At 53.2% G+C, this 22323-nt stretch overlaps 2 protein-coding genes and 3 long non-coding RNA genes across 7 annotated transcripts in view; 2 read left to right on the top strand and 3 right to left on the bottom strand.

The window, feature by feature from the left end:
* Positions 1–1104: 1104 nt before the first annotated feature.
* On the bottom strand, positions 1105–3859 carry LOC137859743 (uncharacterized). Its single transcript, XR_011098505.1, has 2 exons — positions 2303–3859; positions 1105–1216 (listed from the first exon to the last, which is right to left on the bottom strand). It is a non-coding gene; the product is annotated as an uncharacterized lncRNA (long non-coding RNA).
* Positions 3860–4122: 263 nt separating this feature from the next.
* On the top strand, positions 4123–7336 carry ADO (2-aminoethanethiol dioxygenase). The gene has a single exon (XM_068689140.1). The coding sequence runs from the start codon at positions 4223–4225 to the stop codon at positions 4979–4981; it is 759 nt and encodes a 252-aa protein (XP_068545241.1). The 5' UTR covers positions 4123–4222; the 3' UTR covers positions 4982–7336.
* A 1290-nt stretch (positions 7337–8626) lies between these two features.
* EGR2 (early growth response 2) lies at positions 8627–11361 on the bottom strand. Its single transcript, XM_068689133.1, has 2 exons — positions 10879–11361; positions 8627–10567 (listed from the first exon to the last, which is right to left on the bottom strand). The coding sequence occupies exons 1-2, from the start codon at positions 11054–11056 to the stop codon at positions 9309–9311; spliced, it is 1437 nt and encodes a 478-aa protein (XP_068545234.1). The 5' UTR covers positions 11057–11361; the 3' UTR covers positions 8627–9308.
* Positions 9488–20722, top strand: LOC137859738 (uncharacterized). 3 transcript variants are annotated; one of them, XR_011098496.1, is made up of 4 exons: positions 9488–9627; positions 12304–14750; positions 15568–19847; positions 19962–20722. It is a non-coding gene; the product is annotated as an uncharacterized lncRNA (long non-coding RNA). The 3 variants fall into 3 exon arrangements; XR_011098497.1 differs by having other exon boundaries at positions 12304–17114; positions 18015–19847; XR_011098495.1 differs by having other exon boundaries at positions 12304–19847.
* The window catches only part of LOC137859740 (uncharacterized), a 67790-nt gene continuing 61209 nt past the window's right edge, over positions 15743–22323 (bottom strand). Inside the window, exons 5-7 of the long non-coding RNA XR_011098500.1 lie at positions 20023–20208; positions 16177–16325; positions 15743–15881 (exon numbers count right to left, since the gene is read on the bottom strand). This is a non-coding gene — a long non-coding RNA (uncharacterized lncRNA). The remainder of the gene's footprint in view (positions 15882–16176; positions 16326–20022; positions 20209–22323) is intronic.

Here is a 22323-nt window from a genome sequence, read left to right as displayed (position 1 = left end):
CACGGCTGCATACAACTGGCAAAAGTATCCCACAGCTCCACAGCTGCAGCAGGTCGGTGCCACCACACAAGCAGCTCATGCAAACTAAATCTTCACGCAAACTAAATGCCAACAAGAGAGCACCTGAAGGGAAAGCAGTTTCTAACTACACTGGTAAATGTCTCCTTCCTCATATGCAGCATTGGTCCCAGACAGTCAGAGAGTTCAGAAGGAGTAAGGCCATGACTAACTCGCAGTACCCATCGCCACAATCTAACCTGGGCATAGTCAGAAGAGACACCAGCACAGATCTGATCTGCACCAGTGGAAACCACAAAATCAGTGGAGCTAAGCTCAGAAGAGCAGGATGAGGTTCATTATCTCTGCAAATTCATGCACGGGGAGTTGTATGCTGCACAGCCTTTCCTACTCTGAGTCACTCCAACTCCTGCTCTAGGCTGTTCAGTAGCAACCTGTCAATAAAACTCATTAATGATGTGCTTTATATAGAAGTAGTGCATCTAACTGAGAGGCTGCAACAAATGAAGAGTTGCAACAAGGGGTGAATTACGTGGTTAATGGAATACAGGATATGTGTCAGTAAAGAAATGGTAAAGGTGGGTGGGAGTCTTAATGTTACATAGATCTGCTTGAAGTTTGGTATATATATGAACCTAATTCCCCTTTTGATTTCAGTACAGTTATATCTAGCACTCCTCTGTGTTTCTACTGATATCTAAAAATTCTCTGATGAATAATTGATAACCAACTTTCTTTTACGTAAGCCATTACTGAAGAGACAGCAAATATTACAGACATGTTTGTCTTCTTTCTTTTTAGCCTTGTTCTCATCTGAATCACGTTTGGCTAGCATTTGTATCTCTCTCTTTGATTGGTGGTAGCTATAAAAGTAAAGAAACACATACCTTTGCAGAATCGGTGGCATCAACAGCGCGAAAAGGATGTTCTTTGACACAGTCTTATTTTCTGTTCTATGTAAACACACCTTTGCAGTGGTGGGCAACATGCTAACAGAAGATGGTTTCTGCACAGCCTGTCCAGGTTCTACACCTTGTGAAATATTCCAGCATCGTGACACAACATTAAATTACAGCTAACAACTCACCTTCTAATTAGGCGGTTGTCACTGTTGTCCGTTCAAGACTGTTGGTTTACCCAACGATTACAGGCAACTCTAACTTCTCAAAACAAATTAAGAGGACCTGGGAAGCAACCCCTAGAAGAAAGTGAAAATGAGCTTGGTGTATTTCACAGACTTTGGGGAACACTGTAATACATAAAATACATAAAAGTAACAGAGAAGCAAGAAGCTAAAAAATTCAGTTCCACAGGAGAGTTCAGGTAGAAAAAAGGAGAGAAACTTAGTAGTGGAGAGGGGATGGAGAGAAAATAGCTGTTAACAGTTCTCAACACACTCTGTGTGGGGGGAAAAAACAACAAACACAGCAAGAGACCAAAACTGTAGCCTGACTCTGACCTCACTCATACTGGTTTTATCGCAAAATCACTGGGCTGAACTTTGGTCATTGCATCACCAACACAAAGCAGTCGCAAAGCCCAGACAAGCCGACTACACTGTTGTTTTTTCCTTCCCATACATTCAAGATGGTAGATGTTGGTTAAGGATATACCCATACAAAAAAAAAAAAAAAAAAAAAAATTAAAAAAATGTCAATTTAATTGTTAGTTGGTTGGACAGCTTGCTTTTAATGCGTGTTGTTTTTTTTTCTTATATATTTTCTTATATATATTACTGCACTTAAAAATGTGGGTGTGATATAACATTTAACTGGAACATTAAGTGCCAAAGACGTATTTTTGTCTGTTATCTGTTAGAAAAGGAAACCAATACAGTAGTTAAAAACATTGGGGACTGTAAGGTGATCAGTTATGCAAAACATAAAGCTCATCACCAATGTAAAATGGCACTGGGAATGTTCACATAAAGATGTTCTTAAGATCTTTTTAAATTTTAATAAACAACCTTGTACACAGCATGTGGGATTCATGGTTTACAGAGCAATAAGTACTAAAGGGTCAAGTAATTCACCTAGTAAAACCCAGCAAGTCAAGATCTGGCTGAGATCAGAACTCAGGGTGCTCTTATTTCCATGCTGGTCTCGCTTACAATGGCATATTACAAAAGCACCCAGCATCCTACCAACACCCAGCGTTTCTGTTTCCACAAAATGGTTTATTTTTGTGCTGCGCAGGAAAAGAGACAGTGTGTTCAAAAGTAAGCATTCTAGCAATCTGATAATTTATTGTTACCCTAATAACTGCCAAAAATTCCAATCCATACCTCCATACTGAAATTGATTGGCCCTGCAAAGAGGGCTCAATTAGAAGAGCAGACTACACATGGAGACTTCCAAATCCCTTGGTTTCTGTCGTAATTCCACTTGCCAATGAATGCAGCTGTGGAGAGGCTGTCACCACCCTCAGCAGCTCACTCCCGTAGTCATATGCCACAGAAGCCCGACTCTGCCTCTCACTTCAAGATATAGATGTCTGTCCCCTTATCCCAAATATCCTGCCAGGTATAGAAATACTCTCCTGATCTTCACCCTGTGCTTCCAACGCTGACACTGGGGGGTTGAAAGTATTTAAAAATACCTTTGTCTGAACATGGAACAGCTGAATATCACAATGCTTATACACTGGGGTGGAACTCAAATCTAGCAACTCGAATGAGCATCCTCCTCTATGAAGAGGAAGCAATTATGCCATGACCTAAATTTGCAATCTGTGCACCAAACATTTATAGAAGGCACAAAATAAGTTAGGGAAGAGGGTTTCAAATCACCGATCTATGTTTAAAGTATCATTATTTCATCTTTTGCTAGGCCATCAGAAGCCTGCATTATATGCAAGAACATTCCACGCACGTTTCGTAAGTTTAATGCACATCTTACGACTTTAGTTTGCCTTTAACCCAGAAAATACACTGGTTTACCTCATCTTCACATGAAATTATTGAACTTGGTGGGCTGCAGCCACTGGAGTCCTACCCAATGTGGAATCATCATTCAGCTCTTTTTCAGTCATAACCAGCTGGGCCCAGACTATGAGAGTACTGAGGTGCTGAACACCTGTATGAATAACTGGACTCAAGGTGGTATAAGCCTGTCCATTCTTGTGATGAGCACCTAATTCTGTTGAATAAATCCCAATATTAATGGGTTAATTTCTGACTTCAAGAATCACTGTACTTCCTGGGCACGCAGTCATGTGAATAGATAAGGGGGTAATACAAGCCTTGCCAGCCACTGACACACAAGCAGAAAATGCAAGGCTGTGTGTGCTGCCCCAGCACAACAAACGCTGTGCCCCTCATGTACACCAGCCTGGAACTACCACAGGCAGCCCCCAGCACGCTGGAGCTCAGCCGGCCCGTCCATCCCTTCTGTCACATGTGGGGCTCTGGGGACCAGCGTGTGGCACCCCACGTGCCTGCTCCATGTTCATCTGTGGCTAAGGGATAATTTAATTCAGATACACCAAACGCGAAGGCACCGCTCGCTGTTCGGGAGGACACCGCGCCGACACTGGCAGGCGCGGCGCTGCCAGAAAGCTGCCTCAGATCTGGTCGCTGTGACAGGGCGGCTCGGCCGGGACAGGCGTGTGCTGCCCGGCGCGGCCCGTGAGGCGGCCACGGGGCTTCCCCGGGCACGGCGAGGCCGGGAGCTGCCGGGCCCTGCCCCTGCCCCTGCCCGTGCCGAGGCCGCGGCCGCCGGAGCCGCTCCCCTCACGGGGCCCCCTCAGCGCCCTAAGATGGCGGCCGCAGGCGGCCCCTCCGGCCCTGCCCGGCCCGGCCCGGCCCTGCCCCGCCGCCCCTCGCCCCGCGGCGCGCAGCCCCCAGCGGCGGCCGCTCACCTCGGCCGGGGGCCGCCGGGGGCCGCCGGGAGCCGTAGTCCCGCTCCCCGCGCCGCCGCCCGCCGGGCCCGGCCCCGCGCCGCCGCCCGCCCCGCTGCCGGCCCCGGGCGGGTCCCCGCGGCTCGCTGAGGCGCGGCGGGGGCGCGGGGCGCGGCGGGGCGGCGCGGGGCGGCGCGGGGGCAGCGGGGCGGCGCGGGCGGGACTACCAGCCCCGTGGTGCACGGCGCCGGGGGCGGGGGCGCGCCTGCGCGGCGGGGCGGCCGCGGGAGGAAGCGGCGGGGCCCGCCTGCCGCGGCCGGGAGCGGCGGGGCCGGGCAGGGGAAGGGGAGCGGGGCCGCGCGGCGCCATGCCCCGGGACAACATGGCCTCGCTGATCCAGCGGGTGGCGCGGCAGGCGCGCATCACGTTCCGCAGCCCGGCGGCGGCGGGGCCGGCCTTCGGGGAGAACCTGCACCGGCTGCAGCAGCTGCTGGACGAGGTGCGCGCCGAGGACTTGCACTTGGCCCCGCGGGGGCCGGCGCCGGTGTCGGGCGCGGGGTGCCCGCGGGGCGGCGCGGTGCCGCCCGTCAGCTACATGCACATCTGCGAGACGGAGAGCTTCAGCATGGGCGTGTTCCTGCTGCGCAGCGGCGCCTGCATCCCGCTGCACGACCACCCGGGGATGAACGGCATGCTCAAGGTGCTGTACGGCACGCTGCGCATCGCCTGCATGGACGCCGTGCCCCCCCCCGCCGCTCCCAACGCCGCCGCCGCCGCCGCCCCCTCGCCGCCGCCCGCCGCCGCCGCCGGCAGCCCGGGGCCGTGCCTGCGGGCCCTGCTGCGCTCCCGCCAGCACTACACGCCCGCCTCGCCGCCCTGCCTGCTGTCGCCGCACAGCGACAACCTGCACCAGATCGACGCGGTGGAGGGGCCCGCCGCCTTCCTCGACATCCTGGCGCCGCCCTACGACCCCGAGCACGGCCGGGACTGCCACTACTACCGCCTGCTGGAGGGGCCGCCGCCCGGCTGCGAGCTGCCGCGGGAGGTCTGGCTGCTCGAGACCCCGCCGGCCGCCGACTTCTGGTGCGGGGGCGAGCCCTACCCCGGGCCCCGCGTCTGCCCCTGAGGCGGCCGCGCCGGCCCTCGGGGCCCCCGTGGCCGCTGGGACGGTTGGGACCGTTAGGACCGTTAGGAGCGTTAGGAGCGTTGGGACCGGTGGCGCCCCTCCGGCGCGGCGCGGGCCGGACCCTGAGGGGACCCCGCGGCCGCCCCCCCCTGCGGCCGGCCCGAGGGCGCCGAGCCCCCCGCGGGGCAGGAGGGGGCGCGGCCCCGCTGGTTGCCCCGCGGGAGCTGTGAAGTGATGGAAGCGGCGCGGTCACCTCCCTGCTCGGCTGAGTGCCCGGGGAGCAGTAACGCGGCGCCCCGGCCCGGCCCGGCCCGTCCCGCGCAAACAGCGGGGGCCACGCGCCTGTGAAGGGGGCACCGGACTGCGGCGGGGAGTGGATGCAATAAGAGCCCTGCTCGGAGCGTCCCCGCTGCCCGCAGGCACTGGGGCTGCGCGCTGCTGGGCTGCTGGGGACTCCAGAATGAGTTTCAGTACGAGCTGGACTGAACTAGCAAAAAAAAGCAAAACAAAACAATACACAAACCAGAACAACTCTTGAGGCAGGAAATGCTCCCTAAACACCAATGGTTCCTGGGGTTGTGGTTAAGTGAACTCCCCCTCCGAAGGGACAACGTCAGGTTCAGAATTACTTTTTAGCAGTTCGTTGAAGTGCTGTGTGTAAGATCCATCTGTCACAACTGAAATTACAGAGCGTTTCTATGCATATTTCCTTCAGCCAGGAGGAGACTAGTCAGCTGCTAATTAACCTTGCTTGGAAGTTCTCATATGGCAGTGGCCGAGGGTAGCGGAAAACATGGGCATCCTTAGAAAAAAACAGACTATCCACTGTTGCCTCATGGAACACGTGCTTCGTGGAACACTAGAGACATTACTTTTTTGCAGATAACCTACATATCCAGCAGTATGCGTACCCTAGGTTGAGATAAGATTTGACCTGATACCTTCTCTCTAAAACGTGGTCTGTGTTTTTATATGGACAAGTGAACACTTTGGGCTTTGGAAGCCTTGCCGTTTCCGTCTTTATACTATTTATAAAGATTACTTTTTCATAAGGCTTTTAAATAAACATAGCGTAGAAGACACACAGCGAATTTTGCCTTGCTATGGTGTAAGCAGCCTTGAGATCCAGTTCGTCCTCGACAGGGGATGCGCTCTTTCTAACGGGAGAAACTTTTTCTATAGGTGACATACTCCGTTTATACTGCAGGGATTGGTCTTGTGCCTGTTTATCCCTAAAGCACGCTTCGTACCACAAACCCCAGCCAGGGCAGCCTTCACCCTCGCGGTCACAATGTGGGAATTTGAATAAAAAACCACGACTTAACCAACTTCCTAAGTGATGTACCAACCTGCTCCAGAAACTGTTCCACAACTGGCTTTCATTTTTCTTTGTGTATTTATAAAAGCAGACTTGTTTTTCCTGTGCAGTTGCTTGTATGTGTGAATTTTTAAGTGATTTAAGTGATGGCATTGTGTTTTTTTTAACTTTTTTTGGGGGGGAAGGGGAGAGGGACTGATGAAGGATGAACATAAAATACAGTCAGCATTATGCATGCACGTATTCATTCTTTTGCAAGGAGAAATTGGTGGAAATTATTTCAGGCAATTTCCATTTACTCTTACAGCACTTTAAAGTGTCTGATATTTCTGCAGCTGGCTTACCTGTTTTTCCTGGAATTCCCCTGCAGCGTAGCATTAGTTAATGTGCAACAATTCTCTATCGAACGTCGTCATTAACTATAATGCAGTGCCTCGCTAGGGCACAGCCTGTGTTTCTCACTCGCTCCAATGCTACTGAAGAGCATCATCCCTTTTCAGAAGCCCACAAAGAAGACAGTGTGCTGCATGCAATCAGCTGTACTGGAAAAACAAACTGTGACAGAGTATTTTGATTTTGGATGCTGTCTGCTCTATCCTCCCCCTTAGGTCTCTCTTCTTTTTATTTTTGTTTCTAAGTCTTTTTCCATGTGTAAAATCTAGCCGAGATGTTTAATGGGATAGGACTTTAATGCATCTTTCCGTAGAGGACAGCACGGTCCCTTACATTGCAGAGTGCTGTTAACAGTCGTGGCAAAATTTTATTTTATTTTTTTAATAAAGGTGTTAGCATCAAAGTATTAAAGTCATAGTGCCAGGGAAAATAGCAAAGAAAACCTGAGATGCATTAAAGAAAAGCCTCTGTGTAACTTCTTGCTTACTCAGTGATTGAAATTTACTTCATATGTTCTCGATATCTGTAAGCAGAAGGTTTGAGTCTGTAACGCTGTTCCTTCTCTCTGCAATCTGATTATTGTGTTTTCACAACAGCAAAATCACTGTTATTGCTGAATTACAGAATAAATACAGGATATCTCACCACTGACCACTCATTACTTTCCTTCACAAGTATGACAGTCTTGAACCAAATGTGGTAAAGAGCACAACTTTCTTCTGCAGAACAGCCCAGGCCACGCGTTCGGCCTTTCTTCGGAAGGCAACGCCTAAATCTGAGTGCTCGGCCCTGATCTCCCCGCGTTGCCCCGCAGACAAATCCAGGCACATGCGGTGTTGCGAAGCTCCTTGTTCTGGAGAGCAAAGGCACGGGGTCGGGGACGCCGGTGCCATCCCACGACGCACGGTTCGCGTGCTATAGCCGGTTGCTGGCGGATTCCTTTCTCATCTCGTGTCCGAGCTGGGTGTTTCGCTGCCGACCGGGGCTCAGCCTCGCAGCACGGCTGCCGTCGGTCGGTCGGAGCCTCGCACGGTGCGCGGGGCAGCCGGGAGCCCGGCGTTGCTCCGGCCGCGGCCCGGCATCCCCTGCCGACCCCCGCTACCACGGCCCGCCGGAGCCGGTGCCCACCGAGGAGGCCGCGTCTCCCGCAGGGCCCTGGCCCCGCTCCTTGGCTCCTCCGGGCCGCGCCGTGCCCGGCCCCCTTCGCTTCGGCCTTTGCCACGCTCCAGGAGCCAGCGCCGGCTCCGGGGGCTTCGGGCGGAACAGGAGGGCGCCGCCGGGACGGAGCTGAGGGCGGTCGGGACGTCGGTGCCGAGCCCCGGGCGGGCCCGCACCTTCAACGAGAACTTACAGAAAGGTTAACGAGCAAACAGGGGAAAAAAAAAGGCAAGCCGAAAACGCGCACGAAACGCGGCCGGGCCGCTGCCCGAGGAAAAGCCCGGCCCCGCGGGGGCGAGCGCCGCCGCCCCCGGCCCCGCCGCGCAGCCCCGCGCCGCCGGGAGCCGCCGCTCCCTCGGGGAGCCCGCCCCGGGCTGGTGGCAGCCGCGGAACAAAACAGAGTGAGTCAAAAAAACCCACCCCGCTCCCCGGTTAATATTAGCCCGACTCGCGTCTCGCAGGGAAATCCCCGCGGCCGGCAGCGCTTGTTTGCGCGCCGGGGCCGGAGCCTCCGCTTTTCCGAGAGGAGGCGGAGCGCACGGCGGCGCCCCGACGGCCCCGCAGCCCCACAGCATCGCGGCCCCGCAGCATCGCGGCCCCACGGCTCCGCAAACCCCCAGCATCGCAGCCCCACGGCTCCGCAAACCCCCAGCATCGCAGTCCCCCAGCATCGCGGCCCCACGGCTCCGCAACCCCGCAGCCAGCCCCGCAGCCCCGGGTCGCAGGGGTCCGGCGAGCCCCGGGCACGGGGGAGCTACGGAAAGAAAGGTGTCAAGTTAGCATAATTAAGAGATTTATTTGTCTTCTCTTAGAAACGTTGTAAGCACCGACCCTCCTGTCGAAAAGTTTATTTACAGAGCGGCCGGGGAGAGCCCCCCTCTCCCGCGAGCTCCCGTTAGTGGTTGTGCATCACTCGTGTTAGCTGCCGCGCTCCGCAGCCCGGACGCCGGGCGGCGGCTCCAGCGCGAGTATTTACATCCCGTGCGGAGTCCTACTACAAACGGAACACTTTTAAGTCACCGAGAAGAAAACAAAAACAAAAACAAACCAGTGCGTACAAAAATATAGTCTCTAAAAAAAAAAATCCCAATATTAATAGGCAGAAATGTACAGCCATACTAAAACCAGGGAGGGAAAACTTTCCGGTCTCGGCGTCGCCGCTGTCGTCGGAGCGGCTCGGTAAGGCACCCCGCCGCATGCAGCCGGGGGACCGGGCTCTACACCACACAAGGCACCAAGGACACCTCACCACGACGGCACTGCATGCATCCATCCTCCCGCCGCAGCCCCTATGTACACCCCCCGGCCCGGCCCGGCCCGACGCGGCCCGGCTCGGCTCGGCCCGGCCCGGGGAGCCCCCCGCGGCGCCGCCGGGTGCTCGCCGCGCCCCGCCGGGCCCCGCGCCCCGCCGCGCTGGGCGGCGGCGGCTCCGCGCTGGCTCCTGCGCGCCCCGCGCCCTCAGGGCGTCCGCGTCCGAGCCGCGCAGGGGGCCAGGGAGGCCCCGCTCCCGCCGCCGGGCTGCGGGCACCCGGCCCCGGTCCCGGCCCCGGCGGCGGAGGCTCCCGCTCCCTTGCGCTCCTTCTGGCGCAGGTGGATCTTGGTGTGCCGCTTCCTCTCGTCGGAGCGGGCGAACTTCCTGCCGCAGAAGTCGCAGGCGAAGGGCTTCTCGCCGGTGTGCGTGCGGATGTGGGTGGTGAGGTGGTCGCTGCGGCTGAAGTTGCGCATGCAGATGCGGCACTGGAAGGGCTTGTGGCCCGTGTGGATGCGGATGTGGCGGGTGAGCTCGTCGGAGCGGGAGAAGCGGCGGTCGCAGCCCTCGGCGGGGCAGGGGTAGGGCCGCTCGTGCACCGGCGTCTTGCTGGGCCGGTTGGGGTACTTGCGGGGCCGCAGGATGGGCCGCAGCGGCAGGTGGTGCGGGCTGTAGGCGCCGCCGGGCAGCCGGGCGCCCTCCGCTCCCCCGCCGGGGCCGGGGCCGCCGCCGCCGGGGCCGGGGGCGCCGCCGGGGGCGCTGCCGGGGGCGGCGCCCGCCGGGGGCGCCCCCATGGTGAAGTTGCGGATGGTGGAGAGCGGCGTGAGGGGCGGCGGGACGCGGAGCGAGTCGAGCGGGCAGGGGAAGGGCTTGCGGTCGGGGCCGGCGTGCAGCTCCCGCTGGCACTGGGGCGGCGGGAAGAAGCCGCCGTACTCGGGGATCATGGTGAAGAGCCCGCCGTCGGCCGCCGCCGCCTTCGGGGAGGGGTAGGAGGGCGGCGGGGGGAACGGCAGCGCCCCGCCGCCGGCGGCGGGCAGGAAAGCCGAGGAGGGGTCCTGCGGGTACAGGTCGCCGCAGCCCGAGTAGGGCGGCGGCGGCGGCGAGTAGAGGTGCTCCAGGTCGGCCGGCTGGCCCTGCGCCATGGTGCAGCCCAGGGCCCCGGCCAGCGGGTTGGGGGAGGCGGAGGCGGCGGAGGCGGCGGTGGCCGAGGAGGAGGCGGAGGAGGCGGCGGAGGAGGCGGAGGAGGCGGCGGAGGAGGGCGCGCTGACCCCCTGCAGGATGCCCGCGCTCACGATGTTGATGATGCCCTCGGGGTAGCAGCCGGCGCCGGGGTACTGCGGGTCGATGGAGAATTTGCCCATGTAGGTGAAGGTCTGGTTGCGGGAGGCCGGGGCGCCGGGCGCGAAGCCGCCGCCGTAGGGCAGGTCCAGGGCCCTCTTGTCGCCCATGTCCACGTTGATCATGCCGTCTGGGGGGGCAAGGCGACGATCAGCCCCGCGCCCCGCCGCCCGCCCCGGCCGCCGGCCGGCCGGGCTAAGGGCTGCGGGGCCGCGGTGCGCACATGTCGCGCTCCGGCTGCGAGGGCTGCGCCCCGCCGGCCCCCGCTTCGCCCCCGAGCCGGGCGCGGAGGCGGCGCGGCCGCGAGGGGCGCCGGGCGAGCCCCCCAGGGGGCCGCGGCCGCCGGCCCGGCCCGACCCCCGCCTGCCGCCTCCCCGGGCTCCCGCTGCCCCGCCGCCCCCCTCGGGCGGCCCGGCCCGCACCTGCGCGGGCCCCGCTTACCTGCAGCCACCCCGCTCATCTGGTCGAACGGCCCCGCCAGGTCGGCATTGGGGAAGATCGCGACCGAAGTTGGCAGCGCGGCGGAGATGTCATCCGCGGGGTAAATGCCCTCGGGGAGCTGGTGCACGAACCCGCCGAGGGTCACCGGGATCTTGTCCGCCGCCTTGGCGGTCATCATGGGGGCGGCGGGCGGCGCGGGGAGCGACGCTCCCGGCCGGCGGCGGGCGCTCGGGGCGGGGACGGGGGGCGCCGGGGGGCCGGGGCTCTCCCCTGCCTCCCGCTACCGGCGCGGGGGAACGGCGCGGAGCCGGCGCGGAGCGGGCATGTACGGGCGGGCGGGCGGCCGCCCCGTCGCGGCGCGGCGGTGCCCCGGGAGAGCCGCGCTCCCGCCGCCGCTCGCGCTGGAGGACAAGTCTGGCGGTAACTATTTATGGGGGCCCCCTCAATGCCCGGGACGTCACTGCCCATATAAGGACTGGGGAACGGGGCCCGGCGGTCACGTGGGCGCCCGCGTGCGGCCCCGCCACCCCGCGCCCACCCCGCGCCCGCCCCGGCCCCGCCGCGCCCCGCGCGCGCCCCGCGGGGGCGGCCCCGGCCCCGGCCCCGCTCGGCCCCCCGGGGGCCGCCGCCAGCGCCCCGCCGCCCGCCGCCGCCCAGGGGGGGGATTCCGGTGGCGGGGCCCTTGGCCTAAAAAGGCGAGGATCCGGCCCCGCCCCGCCTGCCCTAAAAAGGCCTCGTTCCGGTGCGCCCGGGGCTCGGAAAGCCGCGGAGGGAGGGCCCGGGGCCGCCCCGCCGGACCCCGCTCACTTTCTCGGCAGCCCGCGACCGCGGCGCGCTCGTGGCAGAGACAGGCACACGCCGAGAGCGAGGGGCGGCTGCCTCGGGCACGGCTGGAAGTGCCTGCGCTAGAAATACCGCCGCGACAACGGAGCCGAGACGGGGGAGCTCTGCCGGCTGCCACCGGGCGCTCGGCAGCCCGGGGCCGGGGCGGGCCGGGGGCGGCGGGGGGCACGGCGGGGGGCCCGTGTCTCCCCCGGCCCCGGGCTGCCGAGCGCGGCCTCCGCTGCCCCATCCCGCCGCCTTCACAGCCCCGTTTTGCTTTTCTTCACACGCCACCTCTTTCCCCCCCCCCCCCCCCCTCCCCGCTGATCTCTCCCAGAATAAGGGGATCGAAGCGAAGAGTGCTTAAATTCGAGCTTTTTTTTTCCAAGCGCTAAAAATAACCTCCCCTGTGCCTCCCTTCCCAGGAGAAGCCAATCTTCCCTGCACTGTTCCCGAGCTCGGAGCTTGCAGCCCCTACATCTTCCTGCTGATGGGGGTGTCACATGTAATTATGGTTGAAAGCTGGAGCCCATGTTATGTTTGTGTCACTCATCTCATTACTTTGGAATATTTCATCTCATGACTGTTTATTCCTGCTTTTAGGAAAGCAACTCTCACACAATCTGTAGCGTGCAAGGCCCCTACTCAGTGGCATACAGGTGGCATACAGGGGGGAAAAAAAAAATCGACAACCCAAGCAGCAGCAAGACATGGCAACACCTGAGAGATGCTACAACAGCACACTCCTGCTCCAAAGCAACAAACCAGCATATACAGGAAGGCTACAACATCCTCATCTTTCAGTTTTAACTCTAGATACCAACATTCACAGGTTTTAGGACATCAAGGCACGTGCCACGTGGACTTACCTCTGTGTTGAGTCCCAAATGCTGTTAGGTCGCGTCTCGCAGGCTCCTCTCCACCCGTGCAACACCTTACACCAGCTGAGAAAGGCTCTCTCACTTGCTCAGTTTTTGTTTCACTGCTCCTCCAGTCAGTGCAGAACCCAGGCTAGACAGGAGCATACCTAAAAAAGTAAAATTGTCAGGGGCATTTGTCATGCTTTCTAAGGAATGGCAGGCACAAATCTAGATATTTTCCCTTATGGGTGATCTGGGAAGTGCACGCAGTAATTAGGAAATATATACACTTACTGTTTTTTAACATATAGTAAGATTTTTTTTATTTTTTATTTTTTTACCATTTCTTTCTAGCACTTAATGTACAGCCAATACAGTTTGGCATGTGAGACTTAGTTGAAAGAAAGCTCGTGTTCAATTTCAGTAGGATCCTAGATATTTTGGTTTAAAAAAAAATAATCTCAATTTAAAAGTTAAATTGTGACAGAGAGACAGAAAGAGAGAGACAGGTTCTGGGAAATTTGACTGAGAAGTAGGAGCAATTGTATTGTACCTTCCCATTACAGCGGAGCTATAATTGGTCTCATCACTACTATGAAAGAACAAAATATTGGAATCTGTTGTGCAGTGGGGCAAGTTACTTTACATGAATTTGAGAAACGGGTAACTCTAAGTAGAGTATCCTCCTTCCTAAAAAACGTCGTGCATGTGTCAGATACGGGTTTAAGTGATATTCGACAGTATCTTCCCATATTATTTTGAAATACCATGCACCCACTGATGACACTAAATCATAAAGCACATGAAAGAGAGAAGAAGCAGAGTTTCACATCCCCATATCTCAATTCCACCTTTGAACCAACTCGGCAACTTTAACATTCTTCTGCTGTGACAGAGGATTCTGTGAAAGACTGACACGAATACACTTTAACAGACCTCCTGGCTAACTTCACATAAGGAATACTGCTGTTATTTGACTTTGTTGGTTAATTTTAAAAGCTTTCGACTTTGTTGGTTAATTTTAAAAGCTTTCTTAAGGATGGGGTAAATTGTGCCTGATTTCCAGCCTCTACGTAGACAATCAAGTCACACTCAATGGGAGCTTTGTCTGAAGGGCGTCAGGATCTGGTGCAGGGCAAGATGGAAACATAGTTAATGCTTGGTCTTCAGGAAGACGTTGACAGATTAAACTTGAATGGTTCTGGTCCCTTTTCAGATATTCGTGCTGTAGAGCTCTGCATGTGTTTTGTGCCTTTGATCCTCATTTGGCTGATTAAACTAGCATCCAGGGTTAGACCGTCCAACTCGTACTGACGTCAATGAGCCTTACACGCAAAAAATCCTACTGATTCCTGTGGTTCCTATAAACCACGTGGTCTCATATGACGGACAGATTGTTGGTGTAAATTGCCAAAGCCCCACTCACACCACGAGAGGAGCTGTGCTTCAGTGGCCCCGTATGCGTGCAAGTATCTGGCTTCTCCCTGGACTCTGCAGCTTCCAAAGGCAAAACTACCCAATTTGCAACCCACCCTGAACCCATTCAGGGTATTTTCACTGATTGATTTCAGATGATTCAGAAGTGAATCGGAAATGAACACAGAAACGCATGCTAGCTTTGTACTGGGTACCTTGCACGTTGGGATTCTCCCAAGGACAGAAGATTTACTCTTACACGGAGTGGTCCTGCCTTCTCCCCTTACCGGTGTGACATGTCTGACCGGCTATGGCGCTGCCTGAGTGCAGAGTTCAGAGCTGAAGGGCTGAACTTCTCTTTCACTCCCAGTTTCTTTGCCCTTGGATTTATTTTACTTGCTCTTTTAACAAGGTGCTAGCTGGTGCTGCACTGGGTATTTTCCTGCAGTCATTCTCTACTGTGAGCACCTGAGATAGGAGCTGCAGAAGTAACGTTGCACCTGAATTTAAGAGGGCTGAGGAAGAAAAGGCAACTCATCATCTGCAGGAGCTGGCAGCACCATTTAACCAGCTTAACATCACACTTCTGAGTTGCTCCAGGGGGGTTACTATGTTTTCATAGCAAAACTCGACCGACCTCATGTGCTAACAGCAGTGATACCAGTAGGTCTGCTTGGGAAACACACCCTCACGCTTCCACTATGCACCTCGCTGCTTTTGGGGACAGTGTTACCCCAGCTCAGCCGGGAGCTGGGCCTTGCTCCTGGATCAGAGGTAAGTGACCCTGTCTTCTGATGACAGCAAGGAAAGTTGGTCCTAAGCCTGTGCTAGATTCAGGGTGTGGTTTGTGGGTGCTTTTTGTTGCGGGGGATTGGGGTTGGTTTGTTTACACATTTCACATAAAAGTTCTCATCTCCGAAGCCGTATTTCAGAGTTCCATAAATTTGCCCTTTTTCATTGAAAGTAGAGAGACCTGGCATGTCCTCACAGGAAGAAATACTTGTTTACTAATGCCTTGTGTTTTGCCAGGGGTGTCTGCTGGATTCCCAGGCTGCAGTCAAAAGCCACTTCCCTTAAATCTAACCTGCCATTCCCTCACAGACCTGCTGCAGGCTCTCAGCCTTTACTGGCTGGTCACTGAAAGCCAGTACCCAGCCAGGGAAACCTGGTGTAAACACAAACCTACAGGAAACAGCTGCCTGACTGCTCGCATGCTAAGGGAAGGGGGGTGGTTAGAGAGTAGAGGAGAAGGCATCCCAGTCTGCCCTTAATTATGGTACCTTAAAACCACACTCTGCGGTTTTCAACCAGGGCTTCTTGTTGTCTTAGCGTGAATGCCTGTAAATTTGAAATAAGTAAATGACTGTATTGTGAGGAGTTGGCTCGGGAGAGCTGTAGCAGCATCCTGAGGGGTTCTTTAAATGTCAATAACATTTTCTAATTCAGGCTACAGAAGTTAAGCTTGAGCGGAATCAGCAAGTTACTGGTATAAATGTGTGTGGCCGTAAACAAATACATATAACAGAGAAAACTTCCAGTCAAATAAAAGCAACAACAAACTCGGTCACCCCAAATCTATTTTTGTTTACAGACAACTCATTCTCATTATTAAATGCGTGGAACACTTCCTGAATATTCCTGTACAAGCTTCCTAGCATACGTATTAAATCTGTACTCCTACCTCTGCTGCCCCGTTCCTCTCCTCGCCCAGCACCCGAGGGAGCCGGCCCTGCCGCCGGCCGCAGCACAGGAGCGTGTGCGGCTCCACTGCCCTCTCCTGGGAGCAGGCGCTCGGGAGCCGGAGAGGACTCGGCCCGCAGAGCAGAAAGCTGCGCGCTGGGCTGGGTGCTCCTGTTGTTTCAGCGCACGGGATCTCTCTGAAGCTTTTCACCGTGGATGTGCCACCTGTAGAGACACAAATGCAGAGCCTTGGTGGGTCCCAGATCCCAGGCCAGGGCAGCAAGGTTGCCTGATGGCTGCAATCCCACAGGCTGTGATGACGCCCATCTCCCCGGAGCATTAAGGTTAGACACCACGTAACGCAGAGAGGCACTGGGAGTGAGCCATGAAGGAGGCATCCCGGCCAAAAAGCCCTCCAACACCCTCTCGTGTGGGGCTGGGAGCCTTGGGCAGCCCGGCCAGGCGCTCCCGCTCACTGCCGCCCACAGGGTCTCTTGCTGCCCAGGAGCCCAGCACCAACCTGGACCTGTGGCCAGTCACACCACCCGATCTGGCCCAGAAGCATCCCAGGTGGCCTGCAAGCTGCACACAGCTCCGTGACCGAAGTCAGCAGCTCCTCCACATGTGTATAAGCTGACTGGGTAAAATAACAGCTCTGCGTGATGCTTGCTGGAAAAGAAAAAAAAAAAAAAGTTGTATTTCACAACAGGGAGAGTAACTCAGATATAACTCATACATACACCACCCATGTGACAAGACTCTCAAAATAATGACTTTGTTTCTGAATAGTGATAGTCTGACTGCTCAGCTTTACTTTGCAGCCCTTTCTTCCAAAAGCAGCTTCGCTTAACCTTATATTTCCTGCTCTAATGCATCTCCCGCACTTTGTGTAAATAACTTTTGTCCAAAAGCTGCACCTGTCTTCTAGCCCAGAGTGAGACAGATTGAGCACATCCTTTAACAATGCAAATGGCCTTCTTCTTTGAAGGACTGAAATATAAGCATAGCAAGTGTCACACTTTCAGTAATGTTGGTTCCATTACCTAGTGCCTGAGTACTTAAAAAGCTTGTCCAGAAGGCTTTCCAGATGTGCTCAGTTCAGAGGAAACACCACCTTCAGGACTGAGTAAGGCTTTTTACCCTCATCTAGAAAGTAAGGTTACATATCGCATCTCTGCGGCAGACCAAGAGAGAAAGCAGAACCCCAGCACCATTTTCCATCCAGTCTTCTGAGATGAGAAGCAGAAGAGCTCCGGGGGGTATTTCTCAGAAGCTTCCCACCCCTGCAGGGAAGTTGGAGCCACTCGTGGGATTTCTGGATTGCCAAGGACTCGTCTGTGTTTGCCCTGTCTGTGTGCTGTTTTTCACAACCTGTTCCCATTTACGTCTCATTTCTCCATGCCTCAGTCTTAAACCAGTCTACCCTGAGCCTGGAAACCCCTCAGCTCTTTGCTCTAGGTAAGCCAGTCTGAGGGTGGTTTTGACTTTTCCTTATTTCTTATCATCATTTGTTTTCTGCTCCCAAGGGCATGGCTAGATGCTCGAGTCTCACCAGAAGACTGCGAACTCCTGAGAAGGATGCTGAGGTTCAGTGCCAGCAATTGTACCCACTGGATGGTTTTCTGTCTGAAACTGCCAACAAAGTTTATTGGAGCAGACAATTTAAAAAAAATCCCACGAGAGATTAAAATAAGCAACATGTTTTGCTTTAAAATTTCTAGGACCAGATCTTCAAGCAGTGTAAATTAGCATAAGTTTTCTGATGCTCTAACCCTTACAATCTGAGTGCAAGTCAAAATTGGGCATGTTTTTATTTAAGGTTTGGTTACTTTTCAAGGCTAAAACTCAAACTGCTCCTGAGGGTGGGCATGGTGCTTTTTCATTCTGTATTTGGGCTGCTTCCACCTCTTTTGCAGGAGTTTATTTCTATCTTTGATTTATTTTCTCTGCTGAGATGTATTTTCCTTATTCTTTCACCTCCCCTCTCATTCATCTGTCTCTCTTTACTCTTTATTGTCCAACCTTTTCAGCTCTTTTCTCTCTTCCCCCTCCTGTCTTTCCTCTTCCTTGGTAGTTCCTTTTCCTTCCCCCTTATCTCAGCAATTGCTGCCAACAGCTATATTTGGAATAGAGTGGGAACAAGCTATTCTTGTGACTTTACTTTGAAATAACTGAGAGGAGCAGATGATTTGCTTTGAACAAATAGAGGATACATCGAGGAGAAGGCAGGCTAGTAATGTCAAAATGACATTGTTAGGGAATACCTGCCCAGCAGGTTTGTCTTTCCTTACTCTCAGGATAACTTAACTAGTTATGAGTTTCTGTTTGCTCTGTTTTAGCTTTAAATCCTCTTTCCAGGTTAGCAGCACGAGGTCCTAACAAGCTCATCTTCACAGTGTCTGGGCACTCGTACATCAAGGGGAATGACTGCCACCTAAAATCTCAGATGCTGGAATTAGCTGAAACAGGATATATACTTGTTTAGCACTTGAACTCAGTGCAGTTGTATCTTCTGGTGTAGTCACAGGATACTGTTATAGAGTCCCACTTGAATGGGCTAGGACAGAAATATGCTGGGAGGAACAACTTCCTATCAAGCAACATGATTTCTCCATGTCCTCTCGCATTAACTCCTCATCACCACCTGTTCCTCATCACCACAGCCATTTGAACTGCTGCAAGCAATGCATTAGCATAGCCAGTGAGAACCAGAGCTACATGAACGGGACAAAACAGAACGTATTTCCCCCTGTCCTCTGTATTTCTGTGTTTATACGATTAACTCCCACATTGGCAAACCAAACAAGAATTGAGGCCAAATGAGAAATTCAGCATTAGAGCTTTGCATTTTGTGCCTGTGCCAAAAGACGACCCAAGTCTATTTGTCTGCTCTCAAATGAAGCAGGTTCTATTAAAACCATACTGCTGTACACGTGGTTGTGTGTGAAACTGTTTCATACAAAGAAAGATGCGTGAAATTATATGCAGAAAGATGTAGGGAAAAAGATCCTTAGTTGCAAGTTAAAAAAAAATCAAAGGCAGGAAGGCTGCTAAAGCTAAAAGGAAATGATCCTTCCATCCATTAAGGACTTCCTGGGACTTTATAAAACCAGTTAACACAAAACATAATGCGGGGCTAATGTGGGGCTTTCACAGTTGTCTCTGCAATAATTGTTAATACATTCATTTTGCCAACAGAATATGCATCAATACCAATGCCTTAGGAGGGCAGGCTTGGCTGAGTTATAATGTTTTTCTACCAGATCATCTAATATAAAAGCATCTCCGTCTTTGAGCAAACAGGCCTTTTGCCAGCTCCACACATACTACTACCACCACACTACAAGTCTTGTATGTGCCATACCAAGTGGAGGCAAAGCAAGGAGAAAAAGGAAGATAAGGATAAGAAGTGACATTTACTTTCAGCACTACTCTAATTCCCAGAGACTGCCAAGTGCCTCTTTGGGCTTCACTCCCTTAAAACTGAGCACAGAAAAATTTGGTGTATGCTGCAGACATAGGAATATAGCAATATCTCATACTCCATTAAATGAAAGTGCAATGGCTAAGTGTTATTTCATCAGTATCGGATGAGTTTTTGCAATTTTGTGCTGCCATGGAAAGCAAATACATTTTATCTATGTTCCTAACCCCAGCTTTACAGACACAAGTGAACTTTCATGTATTTAGAGAACACTGCTAAGTCCACGGTGAACTCAGGTGATTTAGCCTTCTCCTGTTACCTTCTCATGGGCTGTCTCATCCTCACCATACTGAAAGCCTGCAGCTTTCCTCTCTGCCTCCTCAACTCCACATGCTCAGCACAGCTGAGTAAGACAACTTGAAAGAGCCTCTGGAAAATAATACTGACTTTTAGGGCTCCCAGCGCACTATATGGGCTGCAGACCTGGCCAGCCTACTGAAGAAGGAGCCAGCCCACAGCTACACAGACCTCACTGGACCAGGCACCAGAAACTTTTTCCAGCGCTCTCATCAGTGTCAAAATACCTTTTTTTTTTTTTTTTTTTTTTATTACTGAGCAGATGCAGATGGGACTAAGGATTGTCAGCACCTAAGCCACGACTGAACCCCACTGAGATTTGCAACATAGGCTTTCTCCAACATCCTTGATCTGGACCAGCTGAGAAGATAAACATTTTCTGAACTTTTCTACCACCACTCAGAACAGAGGTTAGTTTTTTTTCCTACCTGTAGTTAGCTACCCTTGCCCACAGAGTGTGACGTTGTGGATTCAGCCCCCTTTTCTGCCTGAATGCATCTGAGCCCATTTTTTCCATCTCACAGGATGGCACTGGCAAACTTATGGGAGCAGGACTGGCTCCACAGGGAAGATCAGGGCACCTACCTGAAGAAGAGCCAAGGTCCAGTAGGAATATGCAGCTGGTGTCCTGATTTCCACACTCTAGCTCCGAGCAGGTCATGGGAAGCTGACAGGCTGTGCGTTTGGAGAGAACGATTACAACCACCACCAGCAAATACTTTACAGGCATCCTGGAAGGGACAATCACTGTTGACTTAACCCTTGAAGAACCTGGGAAGAAAAGGTGTGAAGAAAGAGCAGCAATGAACAGGTGTTGATTTTTACTTCTATCTATAAGAAATATCAAAGAACAGGAAGTATTCCCCCTGTCATGTACAACAGACCTTCCTTACAGCTAAGCTGAATAATCATCATATTAAGAAACCCATCCCACAACTCAGGACAGTGCTTGTGTTAGTGCACCACTAAAACCACCACGACTGCAGCCCTGGAGGAGCTGACCAGGGCTGCTCTGGACTTTGCAGGCTTTCTGGAAAGCACACCTATTGTAACACAACTTAAAGTTGAGAACATGTCTAAAAAACACACACAATGTCAGAGAAGGAATGAAATGGTGCTTCTCTCCCCCCCACCTCTCCAACCTCATTACAGGCTAAGGAAAAATAATGTATGGAGAATAATACTTCACCATCTAAAGAGTTTTTCTGGTTTCTAAATCTAGTGAAGAGTCATTGTATATTTTGACAGAAAAATGAATCAAAATAATAAAGTGAATACAAAATTATATTGCTGTCAATAATTTAATTTACACAAAATAGCACTGTGACATGGTAATTGTTATATATGATGCAGCATTCAGTATAATATTTGGAGAATGCATTATAGAAAGTCAACATTTAACTACTAAAATCAACTTACATAATCAAAGCTGTCAGGGAATCTTTACAGTTTTATATTAATTTGAATGTAATTTACTATAGAGGTGTCATTCTTAGAGGTGCTTACAATAGTTAATGATCTCTGCTTTTCCATTATAAAATCCTATTTTCAAAAGCTTATAACTTGGTCTTAAGAACTCTCAGCCCTCCGGCACATTTTCCTCTTCCTCACAAAACTGTTAGACATTTTAAACTTCTCTCTCAGAGCAGAAAGTGTGGTTACTTTCAAAATTCGTTTTGAGGATTTGCTAATTTGCTGCTTGCTACCCAAGGATATCAGAAAAAGAAAGGTTCTTCATAGTACCAGAAGACAATGATATAGCTATGTTCTTTTCTTCCACTTTCCTGAATATTTAGCCTCTCAGACCATTTTTCTTGATGAAGAATCTAAGCATCTTCCAGTATTGCATCCTTCCTTCTCTCCCCACCACGTGAACAACGAAGGTGAACCAGAAAGTGCCAAGGAACCTTATGTTTCAGCTCACATCTCTTAAAGGCTAACCCTTCACACAGAACAACAGTAAAACTAGTATCACCTCCCGCCTCATCAGCCTTCTTACTTCTTCTTCTTCCTGATCAGCATTTATCCTCCATGTTGAGAACATTTCTAAACATTTCTGATGCGAATCCCTCTAAGCCCTTCCATTCAATCCCATGCTGTTAAAGGCCTGCTGATCTTTGGTGCCTTCTCACAGATAATCTTTTGTCTATGTTCCCATCACCTGTTTCAGTTACTACAGCATGCGCTTCCCTAGCCTGGAGAATTAAGCCTTGCCTGCAACTGATTTGCCTGCATCTCCTTCCTGTTGCCACCCTCCTTTAGCCTCCCTCTGTAACGCGTGCCACTTTCAGATGCAAGGTGTGCACAGTCTCCATCCTCTCTCATCGCTTCCTGTGACAGAATAACCCACTGCCTCTGCCTGGCCACTAATGCCAACTTTCCTCTTGTTCCTATGCAGCATCAAGCCACTGTTTCATGCTGCCTCCCACAGTGGTAGCAGTCCCCTGAAAGGATATGTAAGACAAGTTTATTGCCTTCTGGAAACTCCTTGCTGGAAAGTCTACATAAAGAAACGTGCCACCTATGGCAACAGCGTGAGTGAAGGCCACTGCCCTTCACCCTGATAAACACCGCCTCACTGTGCCCTTGCCCTTCACTGCCAGCCTACCTTTGTTACCCCCACAGTTCCGTGGATGGATCCCTCTCAAGTAGCAGCCACGTACGCGCTGTGCTTACACAGCCTCTGGCACTGGTGCGTCCTGGGACTATGACTGTTTCTGACTCCTGGCCACCAGTGCATTACCACAGCTCTCTGAGGCTCTGGATTTCAAGTCTGAGCATGGGAGGGAAAGGAAAGGCAAGGGGTTGGCAGCATTTAGTTGCTTCAATGTTTTTTGCCCCAGAGATAGGACACTGAAGACCAATTGTCCACAAACACTTTTTAAC

The sequence above is a fragment of the Anas acuta genome, chromosome 7, assembly GCF_963932015.1.
Source record: "Anas acuta chromosome 7, bAnaAcu1.1, whole genome shotgun sequence".
NCBI lineage: Eukaryota > Metazoa > Chordata > Aves > Anseriformes > Anatidae > Anas > Anas acuta.
The sequence above is the reverse complement of the archived record's forward strand: the minus strand, read 5'-3'. Positions and strand labels throughout refer to the sequence as shown.